This window comes from Vombatus ursinus, unplaced genomic scaffold, assembly GCF_900497805.2.
Source record: "Vombatus ursinus unplaced genomic scaffold, bare-nosed wombat genome assembly UNPS02014808.1, whole genome shotgun sequence".
Taxonomy (NCBI): domain Eukaryota; kingdom Metazoa; phylum Chordata; class Mammalia; order Diprotodontia; family Vombatidae; genus Vombatus; species Vombatus ursinus.
In genome coordinates, this window is record NW_020954586.1 from 1170091 (window position 1) to 1186781 (window position 16691).

Here is a 16691-nt window from a genome sequence, read left to right on the forward strand (position 1 = left end):
AAAGAAAGAAAGAAAGAAAGAAAGAAAGAAAGAAAGAAAGAAAGAAAAAGAAAGAAAGAAAGACAGAAATGAAGATCTGATCTGTAAAACTAATTGGGTCATAGTCTAACCAGTGGAGTCAGTCCATTTTCATCTGCCCTTCCCCCTCTCCCCAACCAGGTGACAGCATGTGCTAAATAATATCTCAGATTCATTCAGCTGCCTCACCAAGTGGTATAAAATGACTTCATGACCCAATGAGCTTAAGATTTGATATTCATTTAGAGGAATGTGGATAAGTAAACTCCAGTTTGCCAAAACTCTTCCCAACAGAAAGAGCCCAATGGTTTTCTTTAGTAGCATAGGAAGATCATGGCCTCCTTTGAGACAGTGGTATGAAATTCAAATAGAAACCTTAGAAAGCCACAAATTAACATTATCTATGTTGTATTGTATTTTTATTTATTTTATTGAACATTTCCAATTACATTTTAATCTGGTTTAATTGGAATTTAGGCTGTGAGTTTGATGCCTTTGCTTTAAGGGATTGCCAAATCCAGAACTGAATCAGATTTATAGGGGAACAAGTCAGTGTAGTTTTTGTGGGGATTCTTTGAAATTGAGGAGGGGCAGTGGGAAGTAGTGGATAGAGAGCCATCCTTGAAGCCAGGACTATCTACGACAGTCCTGCTGTCGTAGATACCATGTCCATTCACACCTCATCGCCCCCTCCCCTTTCCCCTTCCCTCCCCCAACTCTCTGAGCTTGTAAATTGAAGAGAAAGTGCTGCGCTGGTTTGCCAGAAGGAGTTCCTTGTACCAATGTAATCACAAGCCCAGCCTCATCATTGTTGGAGGTATACCATAGAGAGGTTAACCAGCATATTCAGTTAACCAGAGCTTTTCCATTCCCTGGGGATCCTTCGGGGTGAACAGAGCCCACTCTGAAACCGATTCTACCAAAAAAGACGAACTCATGGTAATTAATCTCTAGGCCTGCCAAGCTACCTAGGGAAAAGGGGCTGCCCTCCATCAAGCTAGGTGGTATACAACCGTTTTTTGAAAGGGAGACTCGGTTTTTCTCATAAAATCATGAGAGCCTTTTGTGTCAGAGACAGCAGGGCAGTTTCTGGTATACCAAAAAAAAAAAAAAAAAAGGAAAAAACCACTTTATGCCCTACAGGGGAACCGTGGGCATCTGTTGTTCAGAAGTAAAGCGTAGTGAGGGCTGCTAGCAATGAATAGTCTGATCAAGTTCATTTTGGTATCCAGGCACACTTGCCTGCTGTCTTCTGGGTAATTCACACCAGAGTAGAGAGCCCCACCGAGCTTCTGCCCCCATCCCTTTTATCCTTGGTCAATACAAGGAATAATACCTGCCTCTGGCTACTTTTACTGCCCCCACAATCCCCTTCTGAGGTTTTCTGTCATAGCTCAAATAAATAAAGGCTTGTGGTACAAACTCTTAGATGGAGAGAGAGAGAGAGAGAGATGAAGGAAGGAAGAGAGAGAAAGAAAGAAAGAGAGAGAAAGAAAAAAAGAACCCAAAAAAACAGTTATTTGATGTTCATGGAAGAAATATTACGTTGCCAAAAAAAAAATACCCAAAGGAAAATGAAATACAGAAGACAAATTATAGCTTTTCTTAGGGAAGTTAGTCCCAGCTATTAGATTGTTTTGTCTCATTAAGACTATTCCTTAGAATATCAAGGTTTCTTTTTTCCCCAAAGCATTTTTGACATTTCTGCTTTCAACGTTTTACTGTTCTTTCTTCCTTTGCTTCGTTAGGAAGAGAGCGAGCGGTACTCTCATAGATTCCGAAGAAATCCATCGGTTAGTACGGTCTTTGTTCCTTCCTTAGGCCTTCACCCAGAGCTGATGTCTTATTTGTGCATGTGGTTGCTAACATAAACATTTACTTCCACGGGCCTCTTGGAAGGAGGTGACTGATCCGGTGGTTAAGTACGGGCTGTGACTTAGGCAGTTACTGGGAAAGTTGCGGGGGATGTTTTGCCTTCACTTTTTGGTGTTTTTAGAAGCGTTCGAAAGTGTGGTTATTAACAAGGAATAGATGGCAGCCTGTGTGTGTTTCCCCCATTTTTTTCCTTTGCCTAATGGGAAAAAGGGTGTTTTATGATATACTGAATATGTGCATTTATAAATTACCACATGCTGTTAAATAATTTCATTTTAAGAAAGTGAGCATAGTAGATCCGGGCAGAATCAAATGTCAACAGGTATGTACCAAGGCAGTGAGCATGTCTGATGGATTATTTGGGATTCATCCTCCTTGCTCCTCGAGAGTGAAGGTATGGGCTCTCATTGTGATATGCCCCTCACCTGATTCATGAATTTTACCCACTTCATCATCAGCTTGAATCTGATTCTGTTGTGGTGTAAATCCAGCTGGTGGGTTTGTTTTGTTTCTCACTGAGACTGTTGGCATTGATGCCATCCTTTGTGTTATTTCTACCATTTCATGTGTTTCTTTTCATCCTTTCTTTTCCAATAGGCTTCTGATGAAGATGAGCGCATGTCAGTGGGTAGTCGCGGAAGCCTGAGGGTTAGTAACCAAATTATTTAGTGTGCTCGCTTACTTATGCCATGTGGAAGCTTTCTGTTTTCTCATCAGAAGACCAAGAATCTTTACCTATAGGTTTCCCAATGCAACCCCAGGGTTATACTCAGAATGAATCACATTATAAAGTCCTGCCCCAGTGCTTCTTGAAATTGAAAAGGTTTTTGCATGAACAAAAGCAATGTAGCTAGGATAAGAAGACAAACCACTGAGTAGGAAAAAAAAGTTTACATGAGATATCACTTTTAGTCTTAGATATTTATATATTCCTTGCATAATGCAAGTGCAGTGGTCTATATAATAGGTTGAATATACATACATATATACATATATAATATACTGTATATGTATTTAGGTATACAGCTTGACTTTTATCAGTGATTTTTGATGCAATGATTTTTTTTCTTCACTCAGTGGTTTCTTTTATTTCAGCTGTATTTATTTTATTTGTGTAAGGGTTTCCAATTTTAGGGGGAAACTATGTGCCCGCTCATCTGCACATAAACATGTACATTTCCATCCCCAACTATATAGAGAATTGACACAAATATGTAAAACCAAGAACCATTTCTCAGTCTATAAATGATCAAACGGTTTCCACAAGAATTTTAATCATCAGTAGGTGTACGAATAAAATGCTCCAAATGACCAGTAATAATGAAAATGAAAATTGAAAAACTCTGAGGTTAAAGTGGTCGATCCTCAAGGTTAGGCACTGGGAGCTCTTGTTTTTGTAGCTTCTGCACAGTTTTTGTAGCTGCCAGTTGATCTCTTTTCCTTCTGTTTCTGTTGTTGCCCTGGAGAGGTTACCAGTAACACCAAATACTTTCAAATGTCCTTTACTTGGAAACAGCAGTTTAGATTTGCTGACTTAAGAAAACAAGTCCAAGCTAGAATTATGGTGTGGAGCGTGAATGATGCCAGATGCTTTCCTCATTTGTCCAGAGAGTCCGCAGAAGCCCCAACAGTGTTGGAACACGCCAACTGCGATAACTAACTAGCCTTGTGGCTAGACCAAGTCCTGAGTACTTACATATTTGGACAAAGGCTCTGTTCTGGGAACCTTAGCAGAGCGGAAGCTTCTGGAGGACAGGAGTTGTTTTGTTTCTGCATGTTGACTTTTGCAGAGTAGCAGCTTTAATCAGTTCTTGCTGTAGAATTGTAAATAGCAAAGTAATGCTGTCGAGTGGCAGGTAGGTAGCGCCTTTTCGATTCAAAGGATCATGAGATTTGAAGCCTGGAGGTCTTGGGAGATCCTGCAATCCAATCCCCAGATAAGGAGAGTGATTTCTCCAAAGCCCCCTAGGTTATTAGGGGCAGAGGGGGACGCGACCCCAGACCCCTGCCTCCAAATCTAGCGTGCTCTTTCTATTGTATTCTGCTGTGTCCATTTTCTGAATTAAAATAGGGTAACAGGTGGATCTGCTGTGTGATGGATAGGAACCAAGCAGTAATTGGCTTTGGCTAAAAAGCCTGTCATAGTTAACGAACTATAAATGTAATTTCTTAATTAATATGGGTGGCTAGTTATTTAGCCTATTTAAAACTTGAATTGATTATTGTTTCTTCCTGTGATAATGTTTTCATAAACCTTCATAAATTCCGGTGATCAGATCCAATGTACTTTGGGAATTGAAGTGGAGAAACGAAGATGTTTTTACTTCCTCTTAAGTCAGCAAACTGACCTGTGGATGCCCGCTGGCGTATTTCTTTTTCTGAGGCCAGGTCACCCCTCACCTGTAATAACAAGGATGAGCACTTAGTAAACCCATGCATTGTATCAGTGAATTAGATTAAATCTATCTTTTTTCACTAGTTAAATCACATTTTTATACTTAAAATCCCTCTACTTACCCTCAGGATAAATCAAAATCTGTCAAAATTCTTTGTAGCACTAAAAAGTCAAGTTGGTAGCATCTCTCTTGGTTGTTTCGAACACCCTCCAAGTATGAGCAAATGGTGACCATCTTCATTGGCCAGGGCGAGGTGTCAGGGTTGGTTCACTTCTTTGTAACATATTGTCCCGAAATGGAAGGAGGTTGTTTTTGCTAAATCTCTTTGAACACAGTAAGTAGTGTTGGGAAATGCAACACTGACCTGTTTTTAGTAGTGCATTTTGGAGGAATTAGAATAAATGCTACATATATTTATACTTAGAGATTTTAAGAAAGTTATTAGGGATTTTTGATGGGAATCGGTGAATAGTATACCTAAATGAACCTGATCCTAAATTCATATTTTAGGCAATAAAGAGTGAAATCTTCCCCTTTCCTTTATGAGAGAGCCAGGTCGCACGTAGCAGATAGAGTTCTGGGCACTCAGGAAGAACTGAGCTTGAATCCTGCCTCACATACTTCCAGTGCTTAGCAGATTGGCACATAGGAGGTGCAATAAATGTTTGTTGGCTGACTGTGTGACCCTGGCAAAGTCACTTAACCTCTCTGTGCCTCAGTTTCCTCATCTGTAAAATGATCAATTTGGACGTATTGGTTCTAAGGGCCCTTTTGTATCTATGAACCTGCCTTAGAATGGCAACCTCTGACATCCATTCCTCAGCACTGCTTCACCAGGGAATTGGCTTTGTGATGGGGCACGTTGAGCCAGGCCCTCCCCAATACTGAGCCCCATTCCTAGAGTAAGGCGTATTGTAGAACTCCTGGGGTCAGTTGTCCATGTGACTGGAAAAAATGTCTTTTTTTAAAATTACTTAGTAATTGATTTTTATCAGTATTTTAAAATTAATAATTTAAATAGAAGTGTTGTAGTAGTCAAATAGTATATAAATTAGACGTATATTTTTTTTTAGCTTAGATGCTTAGTGTTTAATTTCTTCCACCAATAAAGATTTTTACCATTCCTGAAACTTCTATTTTCAGTCACCTGTTGCTTTTTTTTTTTTGGTAGTTTATTTGAAAAAAATTTCTTAGGAGGCCCTTTCATGGGACTATGCTTCAGAAGAGAATTGGTTCCTTTACCTAGATATTAGTAAGTGTATATTAAACACTACCTAGAATCTCAGATGCTCAGATTTCTGAGGGCCCGCCAAGGGCCTTACCTGAACAGGAGTCCTCTCTACAGTATGCCTGACAATGGTTGTTGCTTGAAGTCCTTTAGTGACAGGGAGCCTACTACTTCCAGTGGTAGGCCAGTCCACTTTGGACAGCTCCAGTTACTGAGTTTTTTCCTGACCTTGAGCCTAAATCTGTATTTCTTCAGCTGTCTTTTGCCTCCACTGCTCCTGGTTCTGCCCTCTGAGTCTAAGAAGAATAGGGCTGACCCCTCTTCCACAGGATAGCCCTTCAGAAACTTGGAGACAGCTCTCATCCTCCTCTTCCCATGACTCATGTCTTCTCTGAGCTAAACATCTGAGTTCCTTCAGCCGGTCCTCAAATTGCATGATGTCAAGGCCCTCCACCATTTTGGTTGTCCTCCTGCAGACGCTCTCCAGTTTTTCATTGCCCTCAAGATGGCATCATGCAGTACTGGACAACATTCAGCAGATGTTGTCTGAGCAGGGTAGAGCATAGCAGGATGCTTGTCTCCCTATTCCTGACCTTGGGCGAATGAGGTAGGAGTCATTTATAAACTTTCAATTTTATCCCTGTAGGGAACTTCCAGTGTAGAATTTCTCTCCATCATTGAAGACTAGTGACTGTTTTTAAATTTGTAATTTTGGCAGCTTGCCAGGTAAATTCCTGCTAAAGTCAACACATTGTGACCAGCCCATTCTGGTCTGTATGTAGTACAGGTCAGGTTAAAATGCATTCTATTCCTTATGCCTTTTATGGCTAATTTCAGCACTTGGCACGGTGTCTGTCACAAGGCAGCAATGCTTGGTGCCCAAGGTGCCATTGGCCTTCTAGGCTGCCGTGTCTCCTATCCACTCATCCAAGTTGCCATCCACTAAAAGCCAATCTTTTCTATGTGAACTGCTCTGTGGAGCAGTGTCTCACATTTGTGATGCTGAATTTCTGGTTCTCTGGATGATTTTACATTTAGTCCTATTGAATTTTGACTTCTTGGATTTGGCCCGGCTTTCTGCCCTGTACATCTTATTGAAGCCGGTCTCCTTCTCCCATCCACTGTGTCAACCGCTTCTTTGCACTATCTGCAAATTTGCCAACGCTACCATCCATCTTTTTATCCAGGTGATGGGAGAAAATGGGAAACAGCACAGCTCCCGGCCCATAGCCCTCATCTTTCTAGGTGCCACCTTCCTAGTTGACATTAAGCCATTAACAGCTCTTCTCTGGGTCAGTCTTTTGTGTAACAGCAGTATCCTGGAGTCTGCATCTCTTTCACAAAAATAGCACGAAGGAGTGGATCAAATGCTTAGGTCACATCCAGAAAAACTGGATCTACACATGAACTTCATTTGCCAATCTAGTCACTATCAAAAGGCAGGTGAGTTTAGTCTGAACAACTAGATTTTCATGAAATCACTCTGGTTCATTTTTAGTGATCGCTGTATCTTTTGGGGAATGTTTCATAATCACCTCTTTCATTGGAACACTGACATTTTCCAGGAATCCAAGTCAAGCTCATTCACTTCTAGCTTGTAAGCTCCATTCTCTATCCTTTTTTGAAAGTCAGGACAAGATTTGCCCTCCAGTTCTCTGGCCCCTCTCACATCCTCCGGGATCTTTCAGCCATCACCAACAGTGGCTCAGGAAACACATTGGCCATTTCTTTCACATATCCTAGGACATAGTAGCTCATCAGGGCTGGGGAACTAACCTTGTTAGAAGCAGCCAAGTGACCTTTTATTAGCTCCCAACTTATCTTGGGCATCATTTCCTGTCAGCCATTTTTGTTCTGTCCTTTCCAATTCAAAGATCATTCTCCTTGGCAGAGAAAACAGAATCAAAATTAGAGTTAATCAGCCATTTTTTGGCCCTTTGTCTTGGCCCCATACTGAGGCAGGGTCTAAGGTCATACATAGAATCAGAGATTTAGAGTTGGGAGGGACCTCAAAGTATCATCCAGTCTGACACCTTCATTTTACAGATGAGGAAACGAGGCCAAGGAAGCGGAATTCACTTTTCCCAAGGTGACTTTATAGAGTTGATTGTATCATAGAAAACTAATTCTTCCACAATTTCCATAAGAGATTTTTCATTTCATTATTTTTAAACTGATATAATTTTATTTAGTTTGACAGTGATTTATATTAGTAGGTTTTCTGTTTTTTTAAGAAGTAATGCTCCTTTCTACATGTAACTGGGGAAAAATAAAGTACTAAATAGAAGCTTAAAAAAAAAAGAAGTAATGATCCTAGGAATTTAATACATCGTAGATTTATAGCCAGAAGGGACCTCAGAGTCCATCTGGTACTACCCACCCATTTTACAGAGGAGGAAATTGAGGCCCAGAGAGAGGTAGAATGATTGTCTCTAGTTACATAGGTAGCAAGTTTCAGAGGTTAAGTCCTGGATTCCAAAGCTAGGGTGCTTTCCACTGTCCTACCATGCATCTTAATTAAGTCCTTTCCTGTTGGGGAGAGTGAAAACACTCATAGCCATGCCACTTCCACTGCTGGGCAGTTGGGGGGCCTGACACATGGAATGTGATGCTGTCTTCTTTTCCACCTTGGCACATTAACCTTTTCTGTTTCTTTCTCCTTGGGTAAATATGCCTACAAGGCCAGAAGGCGGGAGGGTGGAGTGTTTCATTGTTTGCTCTTATTTATCCACTGTGCCTGGGCCCTCAATCCCCTTCTCCCGTTCTGACCTGTCCTTATCTCCCCTGATGCTCCTGGCAGTCCCAGGCCGAGCTGGACTATGCTGGTGCCTACCCTGTGGTAAGAGTCACAATGAGCATCCCTGGGTGTGACGTATAACCCGCTTGTGAGGCATGCAACTAACACATCCTCCACTTGACCTCTCTCAGGGATGATCGTTTAAAATCGAAAACTTCAGAGTTATTTAGGGAAGCAAATGGATCTCCTAGGCCTGCAGTACTGGCAGGGTCCCCAGAGGCCAGTTAGTACGACCCCGTTCAGCATTTACAGACAGGGGAACTGAGGCCCAGAGTAGGAAAGACTGTCATAAGTGGCAAGAGTGGGATCTGAACCCAAGTCCTCTGGTTCCAGAGCTGGGGTTCTTTCCACTTTGAGGGTTCTAAGCCTCAGAATGTATTTTCCCACCACATCTCATAGGAGTGTTTGACTTAACATGTATCTCAAAGATTGACAGGAAAATAGTACTCACAGAGGCCCAAGAGTACATTGAGCTGGCAACTGCTCCAGATAGAACTGGGATTTCATTTTGAGGGGCTGCTTTTTCCCTCTGTCAAAACTGGAATTGACAGGACTCCCACATCACCTTTGTAGGTTCTAACTGATGCCCTTCATCTTCTGCCATGATTCCCTATTAAGATTTTCTGCATTTTGGCTCAATCACTAACATTATTAATCAAATAAAAAGTTAATGATTAGCATGGGTGTGGCTGCTAGAGGTGGAACAACACTTTAAAAACAGTGCATGGTGGGCCGTGTTCATTGGGCTCTTGGGGACATGAATCCTGGGATCATTCTGTTTAACAGCACTGCAATCATCTGGAAAACCATGGTTTGTGAATGCCTTTCTGTGCTCCTTGTTCCATTATGATGCTTATGGATTTGAAACAGATTTCATTTGATTTTGTACGTATCCATGTGAAATCCCATTATAATGAAGTGGTATTTTTTAAAATGAGGTCTTTATAAGCAAGATATTTTCATGTCCAGGCAAATATACATGACTCTGGAGGAATGGTGCTTTGTTGATCTGGTCACAGTAACTTCTGTAAATTGAATAATCTCTTGTACGTCCCTTCCCTTAATGAACAAATGAGTGAATGAATGAATGAGTGAATGAATGAATGAATGAATGAAAAAAACATGTATTAAGCTCTTACTGTGATGCTAAGCACTAGGGATATAACTAGCAAAAAGCAAGACAGTCTCTGTTCTGTAGGTACTCACACTATAATTGAGGGGGGACAACACATAAAAGAAAGTCCAGCTGTGTAGGATACATGGGAAGGTCTGGAAGTCCTTAGGGTTCAGCAGAGGGACAGCTGGCCAGCACCTCCTTTGTGTGGCTTGACATTCTATAATCTTTAGCTCTTCCCTGCATACTGTGTGCAGAGAGAAGAGTAGAATTATAGGATTTAAAATCACAAGGGAAATCCCTGCTCCTATAATCCTAGCCTCCTCATTATATAGATCTGGATACTGAAGTCTCAAAAGGTCAAATGATTTGCCCCAGGTATTAGAACCAAGATTCCAGTTGAGATGAAACTTTGTCGATCCTTTGTCTTCCCATCAAGTAACAATTACCTTTCCAGGGGCGGCTAGGTGACGCAGTGGATAGCGCACCGGCCCTGGATTCAGGAGGACCTGAGTTCAAATCCGGCCTCAGACACATAACACTTACTAGCTGTGTGACCTTGGGCAAGTCACTTAACCCCATTGCCTAACCAAAAACAAAAAACAAAACAAAACAAAACAAAACCAATTACCTTTCCAATGCCATCATCTTTTCTCACCACAAACTTCCCAACAACCCAAGTAAAACCCAGCCATTCCGTTAAAAAAAAAAAAATCAGCAGCACTTAGGACCAAGAACAGGTAGACTGGGAACCTTATTTCATTGAAATTAAAAGGACTTCTCCCCATTTGTTAAATTCCCTGCAGAAAATCATCAACTGCATTTAATCTCTAGATGCCCTGGATGGAGAACTCTGCAATGTGATTTCCAGTCACAATCATTGAAAAGCACCATTAGTCTGGAAGAATGGACCCAGCCAGTGGAGCTTCTTAGGCAGGGAGGGAAGAAATGAAGAAAGTTGTGCTGTCTTTTGTCCAGACTTCTTAACTCTGTCACTGCAGGCCACATTAGGAAGCCAGGAGCTCCAAAGCTCAAGGCTAGAGGAGAAAGGGCCGAGCCAAGAGGCTTCATTTTATGGAGAACTTGTTTTCTCTGTTTGGGTCAGAATTGGAGTAGGATGTGGGAAGGACTTAAACTTGGATTTCTTTTGGCTTCTGCATGTAATATTCACTTTCCTCTGAAACTATTTTGTTTATTGAAGAGATAACAAGGGAGGATGGTTAAGGTCTGGAACGTGCAAATACTAGTGACATATTCCAGCTTCAGATTATCCTCTCAGACAGAGATGAAAGTCAAGAATCGTTGTGAAAATGCCTGCCTGTTGCCAGTGGTTTTATCTTTAAATCTTTGGTTTTGGAATCTATTGTAAAAGCTTTTTTGGTGTTCTGTTAAAATTAGTCTGAAAGTTCTTCACTAGGGTTCCTGTTTTGTTACACTGGAAAGAGAAGCAACTGGGGCCTGTGATTTTGTTGGTACGGGGAATGCCCCAGGGAGGCAGCTCCTACTGGTGCAGGCGGGAAGCCTTCTGGGAGCTCACGGTCTTAGAGAGCTGCCTAGGTACTAAGAAGGGAGGAGTCAGGGCCAGGCTTCTGCAGCCACGATTTCAGCAGTAGGACTTGAACCCAAGTCTTCATGGTACCAAGGCAGAACCTCTGTTTCCACCATGTAGTCTCTCTACTTTAGAAAGTGGATTCAAAATCATTTGGTTTTTATGTAAGAATAAAGCAGGGTTTGCCGAGGGGTAAGTTCTGATCCTTCTGGGTTTGGGGATTGATCTCCTGCCTTTGCCCATTCCTTACATCAACATCTATTCTGTAGTTATTGACTGCTGGCCGTGTGTGAGGCTTTGTAGTGGTCTTTCCAAAGACCATTGGGATAATTTCATTTGCCAGCTTTGGCTCACGTTTCCTCCTCCTTTATAAATTGTCAAGTGTTAAAGCTCCAGGGGACCTTTGAAACATCTAGTCCAATGCTCTCATTATGTAGATGAGGCAGCAGAGACCCCCCAAAGCTGAAGTGACTTTTCCAGAGTCTTTAAGATCTCTATGTTCTTGTTTCCAAACTTTGCGAATCCCAGCTCAGTAGGGGGGAATAAGCATTATCAGGTGGTTGAGCTGAACTGCGACCTCCAACATGGACGTGAACTCCACAGCTTGGCCAGATGCCGAACCAAGCCTCAGGATGCCAGTGCTTCATTGGCAATGAGGTTGCCAGTTCCTTCTGCCTTGAGTTACCTAGCATGGACCGGAAAGTGCCACAAAGCTTCAGAAAGGAATGGAGCTGCCCATGGGGAGATGAGCCTTGGCCATCAAGGGAAGCCTACTGATTGGTTGTTCCCTCAGCTGACTATGGAGCAGGAGTTTAAAAACCACAGGATGGCTCAGGGCTTCTAGAAATTGAAATATTGAGAAGGAAGTAACAACATCACGGTAGAGTCCATGGGGCCAGGAGCCCCACGTGGACATGACAGCATCCCCCTAGGGTGGTACGGTCTGGCAGCCCAGTCTGCTAACCTCCACCAAGGCCTCCTCTGATGGGGAGGTGATCCCGGGTCCTTGAAGGCAGCACGCTATGAACGCTAGCAAGTTCTGTCATGCCAGAGTGGCTTTTATGTGGAACTCAGGCTTTTGACGAGTTAGGACCAGCCTTATTGTTGTTCAGTTGCTTCAGTCATGTCCAATGCTTTGTGACCCCATTTGGGGGTTTCTTGGCAAAGATACTAGAGTGGTTTGCCATTTCCTTCTCTAGCTCATTTTACAGGTGAGGAAACTGAGACAGGTTAAATGACCTGTCCAGGGTCACATAGCTAGTACCTAAGGCCGGATTTGAACTCAGGTCTTCTTGACTCCAGGCCCGGCGCTCTATCCACTGTGCCACATAGCTGCCCCGGGAACAGTCTAATTTAATACAAAGAGGCCCATCACCCATGGGCTGCTACTGAGTCATACCTCCCTGGGCCATGGCAGCCCATGAAACAGAAATCCAAAATGGCCCTTGGTCCTTCTACTTTGGCAGCGTGGAGGCAGAGAGAGCATTGCTAACCAACAGTTGCTAATCCTCTCAGTGTGAAGTCCTTGTGCAGTGACCAACCAGAGGTCATTCTACAGGAGGAAACGACTCAGAGCAAGCTTAACATTCTTGTTAAAAACTAACCCAGAAGATCCAAGTTCTACATAAATGGAAGGGATGGAACAGCGCAGGTTCTCCTAGGAGGCGTAGGAAGGAGCTGGTGTTCTAGGCGGCAGGAACTTACGATCCCATGGAACATTTACTCACCTCCTATAGCATTGTTCATGATAAAGGGTTGGAGAGAGACAACTATGAAAACAATCTGCGGCTAATTACCAACAGCGGTTACAGAGGGGGAGGAGGAGCAAAACCTCCAGGAGAACACGATCTGAGCCCCTCCACACGAATTCCGCATCTTCTCGGATACTTAGTGACTCTCGTGCCAAGGGCAGAAACGGGCACGGATGGGAGGAACGTGAATCATGAATGGGAAAGGAGAAAGGAAAGGAAGGGCAAAGGCTGGCAAACTACCATTCACTGAATCCTCAGGCCTCTAAGTCATGAGTATTTTATTTGAGAAAAGAATGGAAAGATGCTGAATGTGGTAAGCTCCAAATAACAAGACAAAGCAGACGGGAAATGACTCAGTACTGGTACCGGAGTCATTCTCCAGGGAAGGAACAGCAGTGGGAAAGGCAGCTGGGCTAGACCAAATACGCATACTGGGCAGAGTCAGACTGGCTTGTTAGAGTGAAGATTAAGGTGAAGATAAAGCTGGTAGACTAAAAGTGTGAAGAGGCTATGGCCTGCGATTAACACAACTCCAACTTGACCTACTTAAACGGGTTATTGATGCTGAGAAATGAAATATGGACAGAGGAAAGGACATTGACACTGATTCAAATATTTTCTTATAGAAGTTTAGGCAATGCTCGTCAGTTGCCATGACGAGGAGCCCAAAAGAACCGTTAAACCATCTTATTTGGTTAAACACGACTTATTTGCCAAATGGAGAGAGATGGCAACAAGGGGAAACACTGGTCTAAGATATAAACTCATTTGGAAAGTCTAACTGAGAAGGATAACAGAAAGATCAGGAGCAGTATGTTATCAGAGCAGAGAAAAATGATGGAAGGTGAGAACCAATGTAAGGAAAGCTTGACTAGAGACCCATTTAAACAGTCATTCAGAGAGCCTTTAGCCATGAGACTGAAAGAGGAAAATCAGAGGAATAAAAGATAGAAATGACCTGTAAAGGTTGTTTTATAACTACCTCTTTTCACCAACAAGGACCCAGGAGTCCTCACACATGGGCTCTGGCATCACAGGCCCAGATGTACTTATAGAGGAGGGGGAAATGTCAGTGAATGGAACTGTGACGGGAAAAGAAGCTGCCCTAGACCAAATGCAGTAGTAACAACAACAACAATAATAATAGCTAGCATTTATATAGCACCTCCTGTGCACTGTGCATCGGGCTAAATACGCACTTTTAAATTATTACCTCATTTAATCTTCACAACCCTGGGAGGTAGGTTCTGTTATTATCCCCATTTTACAGTTGAGGCAACTGAGGCAAAGAGAGGTTAAGTCACTTGCCCAGGGTCATATGACTAATAAGTGTCTGAGACTGGATTTGAACTCAGGTATTCCTGACTCCAGCCCCAGTGCTCTATTCATAGCCCCTGCACCAAAAATAAGGTTGTGCTAGAAGAGACATAGTTGTGAGGGCATTAAGGCATCAATTCTTAGGATACCTGAAGGAGGGGCAGATAACAAAGGTGCAAAAAAATCCTGCCTCCCGTCATTATGCCCCAACAAGGTGACTAAGAACATTGGCCACCACTGATCTATACTTTTCCCATCCTTATAAAACGTTTATGACAGTGTCTTCACATGTGTCAAGGGCATCCTTGCTGAGGGTTAGAATGGAACAGGCTGTTACAAAAGCAGAATTTCATAGCGAATCGACCGTCATCACAAAACTGACTAAAGGCTGTGGGGTACTCCTTGTTAGAAGATTACCCCCCCAAAAAAACCCATTTGACTCAGTAGACCAAAGAATGACAAAAAGGTCTCTGACAAGATACCTCCTGCAAAGATGTCAAAAATATACAATTTCCTGGAAATAAACAGCAATAGAAAGCGCTGTACTCGATGGTGCGCTAATCATTCGTATTAGTCAGGGCACACAATGGGGAAATGTGCGTGTGCTCACCATAGTCATCGGCCATTGTCATGGAGGAGATGCAGGGCAGGGTCCACGCTCCAGGAGACATTCCCAATGAATGGACGTCACTCTAGATGCCCTTCTTTGTAAATGACATTGAACTCATCGGACCAACACCCAGAACACTGCAGAACCTCCTGGATGAGGTCTAGCCCGGCTTTCCCAAGCCTCATTCCACAGCTGGCCACACCTTGACCGTTACATAATTGTCTGAAAAGTGTAGAGAATCCCAGAGTCTGCAGGGCTTGTTGAATCCAGAACCAGCAGAGAAAAAGAATGTCTGTTGGACCAACAGTGGACGTGGCCAGTGAGCAGGGGCCACAGTTGAACAAGAGGAGGCAAGGAGGCCAGATTCGTTTGGGAAACTGCAAAGTTATTTTAATGATCCCAAACATCTTCCTGAAACAAAGCTATTTTTAATATCAGTATTCCACTGACGACAACGTACGACTGTGAGTCCTGTTCTATCACAGGTTCCGAAGATTGGCGTGTGAGTATCACCCAGAAGGCTTTGGAGAAGCCTGTGAAAATAGGCTGCAGTGCTTTACCAACCAGAACCTATGAGAGAATCAGCGTAAGTCATCCAAGAAGCTGATGAGCAGAGAAGGTTTCAATTTAAAACTGGAAGGGACTGTGAGGTATTCAAGTCCAATCTCTTTATTTTGCAGATGAGGAAACTGAAGCACAGGGTAAGTGCTTTGCCCACAGTCCCACAACTAGCAAGGATCTGAGGCTGGATTTGAACTCAGATCTTTGTGATTCCCAAGTCCAGTGCAACCTAGCTGCCCAAGAAAATGAGTAGGTACATAAACAAGAGATAACCAGTGAGAAGCCCAGATGCTCCACTGATATCCTTGCAATGTCAAAAAAATAAATTTGAGAAAGGCTCCCAGCACATTGGATGGACTCCCTTTGGCGATCTTATGGGAAGCCAGGTATAAGAGTTACCCAGGACGGGCAGATATGGATGAGTGAAGTTCTTTATCATTGGAGGGAATACCTGTGCTGATGAAATTACAGACCCATGAGGGGTATGAAAGTGGATTCGTGTCCCTAATGGTCACTATGAGCCAACAATAGTCGGTTTTCCTTCATGATATATGTCCTCTATTCATGAAGAAAACAGCCCCTCAGGGACTCAGGGGTTCCTTTAGAGTTTTTAAGGACAGAAAAAAGAAAATGAGCTCCCAGTACCAAGCTGGCAGGGAGCCCCTCCAAACGCAGTGAGGCAAGTCTTTGGACAGCAGGCAGAGCATTTGTCCTGGAACCAACAGCCAGAGCTTTTCCAGCATCGGAAGACCTGCCGGAGATGGCATTCCCATTGGCATGGCCTTGGAGAGTCCAGGGTTCCCCTTGTGGCCCGATAAGGGACTTGTAGTGGAGGCCAAGTAGTAGTAGTAGTAGTAGTGGTAGTAGTAGTAGTAGTAGTAGTAGTACTGGCATTTATATAGTGCTCTAAAGTTTGAAAACTAGTTGGTATCTGTTAACTCATTTGATCCTCTTCATGAGTGTGTCAAACACAGAGGTTATAAAGTGAAGATTCTTTGCTTTGGGATGATTTCTACCTTGAGTGGATAAAATTGGGACAAAGTGCACAAAGTTTTGACCCTTAGAGTAAAATCAATTGGTTTAGATTACAGGGGTGGGGAACCTGTGGCCCTCTAAGTCCTCAAGTGCAGCCCTTATGTGCCACCCCTGGAAGATTTCATTCCCAAACGATGGTGGAAACAACCAAAATATCAGGTGTTTGGGTTTTTTTTTTTTAATGGAATAGAAGATAAAAGAAACCACACTGAACCCAGTTAAACTAGAACAAAATCTGTGTATTTCCTAAAACTGTGGGCCCTGGAGCAAGACTGAGTGAGGGAACATTCCTGAAATTGACCCTGAACCCACCAAGTGTTTGACTGAGCTCGGGGCAGGAGTCCTTCTCTTCCTGGTGTCATCTAAACCCTCTACATTCACCCTCCAGTGGTATGTGTGTGTGTGTGTGTGTGTGTGTGTGTGTGTGTGTGTGTGTGTGT

General features: G+C 43.0%; 1 protein-coding gene across 5 annotated transcripts in view; it reads left to right on the forward strand.

Moving 5' to 3' along the window:
- Positions 1 to 16691, forward strand: part of LRRFIP1 (LRR binding FLII interacting protein 1) — a 111514-nt gene that overhangs the window by 38702 nt on the left and 56121 nt on the right. For 2 of the 5 annotated variants that reach the window (XM_027875344.1, XM_027875340.1), the window contains exons 3-4: positions 1767 to 1811; positions 2491 to 2541. The exons of 2 other annotated variants lie outside the window; for them this stretch is intronic. In XM_027875344.1, the coding sequence (XP_027731145.1) occupies positions 1767 to 1811; positions 2491 to 2541 (96 nt within the window). The remainder of the gene's footprint in view (positions 1 to 1766; positions 1812 to 2490; positions 2542 to 16691) is intronic. One more of the 5 variants, XM_027875342.1, reaches the window with a different exon arrangement.